The sequence below is a fragment of the Pteropus vampyrus genome, unplaced genomic scaffold (genome assembly GCF_000151845.1).
Source record: "Pteropus vampyrus isolate Shadow unplaced genomic scaffold, Pvam_2.0 Scaffold54, whole genome shotgun sequence".
NCBI classification, from domain to species: domain Eukaryota; kingdom Metazoa; phylum Chordata; class Mammalia; order Chiroptera; family Pteropodidae; genus Pteropus; species Pteropus vampyrus.
Genome location: NW_011888835.1, coordinates 8,215,498 through 8,217,815, shown reverse-complemented (window position 1 = coordinate 8,217,815; position 2,318 = coordinate 8,215,498). Strand labels below are relative to the sequence as shown.

Below are 2,318 nucleotides of genomic sequence, written 5' to 3'. Positions count from 1 at the left end.
GAATTGTTTCTAAGTACAAGTTCATCAACAATCTTCGTGCCTAGATTTTTACCCCCTGAAATGTAAAGGCTGTGGATGTTGACGTGTAGAGTTTGAAAGCACAAGGCACCAAGAGTCAATTCCAGGGGCCACTGGGTTTGCACAGACTGTGTTTCTTCCTCAGGGGAGCTGGGACCTGACAGATTTTTGCAGCATTTGCAGCCTGAGGAAGAGTTGCTTCTGCCACTGCAGGGAACACGAACAGGCTGCTCAAACTCTCCTTCAGGACCGGCTGAGGGGCTTCTCCAGCTGGTGGGACCGCTAAAGGCAGGCAGTCTTCAGAGTGCTAAGACAGCCCTCGACTGTCTTTGGAACTATGTTTCTGAAGACAGCTGCCTTGCCCAAGGTCATGCACTCCTCCCAGGGGCAGCCAACATTTAAAGACTATTCAGTATGAGGGTATAAAGGCCTGGCCGCCTCACCCCAAGTAGGGACAACACGGAAGGGCCGTCCCAACGCCAGAGCTCCCTGGGGGTCAGCTGCAGACTTTATTGAGATTGCACTGCAGCCCGATTCTCCCTCTGCCCAAACTTACGCGCTTCCCTCCGCTCTATAGGTGCTGACCCCAGGGGCTCGCTGTAAAATCCCCATTCTCCCTTCGCCTGAGAAGGGCCACTCACCAGACTTGGGGTTGCAGAGCACAGGGGGGCTGCTGCTGAGGGTGGGGCTGCTGCTGAAGTAGCCACTGCTGCCACAGCTGCTCATGCTGCTCCTTCTCACCGCAGACACGATCTTGATCTCCTTGCTGGGGCTGACTGTGTGGGGGGAAAACACACAGTCACCGATGGGGGTGGTCTCGGGTCCCTAGAGCACACGGGCTTTCAGCCGCGAGATACAGACGGGCGGGTCGCCTGTGCCGGAAAAAGCCCTCTGGCCTTGGAGTCAAAAAAGCAAAGATGAAATAGCAGCTCTGCCACTTACCAATAGCACAAACTGAAGCCATTCCCTTCAGTTCTCTGAGCCTCGATTTCCCTAACTCTAAAGTGGGGATAATGCGAACTCACTGGATTGATGCGAGGAGTAGATTATGTGTGTGCATGAAAGGACTCAACTATATAAAACATTATTTCAAGAACTACTGGCCCTATGTTGAGCAGTCCCTGGAAAGAAGTAACTTAAGTGCTGGCTATACGCTTCGCAAATTAACAGTACTAATAAATGCCCCCTGATTTATTATGAAACATGAATCACCCAGAGCCATGAAAGAGATTAAAATACAGGGCACATATTTAGGCTTTGAGAGTGTACACGAAGCCGCAGCTTCAGTGAGCTGACCCACTTCCCTCTGCCATGGCACGTGGGAAGCACAAAATAAATGCTGGCTTGATGGTGACAACCACCACTGTCACTTATGCAGGTCTGCTGGGCCCATGTAAGAAACAGGCAAACCTCTGGACTATGGAGAATGTGAGCATCGCTCTGCAGAAGACCACAACTCAAGAGCACACAAGTGGCTTGTGTCTAAGCACAGGCTTAGGCTCCTGGCCTTGGCGAATGTTTCCTTTCCCAGAGCAGCCCTTGGTTTACTCTCCTCCATCCCATCTGTGCCAAGGAACCTGGTATGTGGGGCCTGGGAGCGGACAATGTGACAAGCACTAAAGACAGAACTGGTGTGAGATCCAGCTCTGTCCGCCACTTTCTGGCTGTGCATCCTTGGATACGTCACATGCTTCAGTTTCTTCACCTATAAGAAAAGTCTTTCCTCAGAGTTATTGTGAGAATTAAATAAGAAAGCTTATGCAACCAAGCTTGGCTCAGCGCCAGAGGCACAGACGTTCTCAATATAGTTGCAAGTGTTCTCATTGTCACTTCCTGTACATAACCCAGACACCTATTTTCATTTAGCCCTGAGTTTCAGGTTAAGCCCAGAGCTTCCAAAGCTTTGAGGCCAACCAGTTCCTTGAGTCAATGCCAAGTGTTCAGAGGAGCTAAAGATACCACTTTAAGCCCCTCGGCCTCTTACACAGAGCGACACATCAAGTTAACCTTTTCTGGATGAGTGGGGTTGTGTTTGTGAACATCAGACACAAACACCATCAGTTCTGTCGGGGTCGATTGTAAATATAAGATTGTTTGACCTTGACATGTAATGTCCCAGGTTGCTGTGCTTTCTGAGCCTCCGTCTGCTTTTCATAGTTCTTCTTTGTCCTGTGTCACCCTTGCACGACGGATTGACAGTCGGTTGCTTTTTAGTTGCACATGCCCTCATGTCCTATTCATCCTTAAAACACATAGCTTTTCAATGCTGTGACTTAGAAAACTAGATAATTAATGATATG

At 49.5% G+C, this 2,318-nt stretch overlaps 1 protein-coding gene across 1 annotated transcript in view; it reads right to left on the bottom strand.

Moving 5' to 3' along the window:
• Positions 1 to 659: 659 nt before the first annotated feature.
• Positions 660 to 2,318, bottom strand: part of LOC105292254 (DEP domain-containing mTOR-interacting protein-like) — a gene marked incomplete at its 3' end in the record, with an annotated part of 54,218 nt that continues 52,559 nt past the window's right edge. Inside the window, exon 6 of the mRNA XM_023530778.1 lies at positions 660 to 843. Within this exon, the coding sequence (XP_023386546.1) occupies positions 660 to 843 (184 nt within the window). The remainder of the gene's footprint in view (positions 844 to 2,318) is intronic.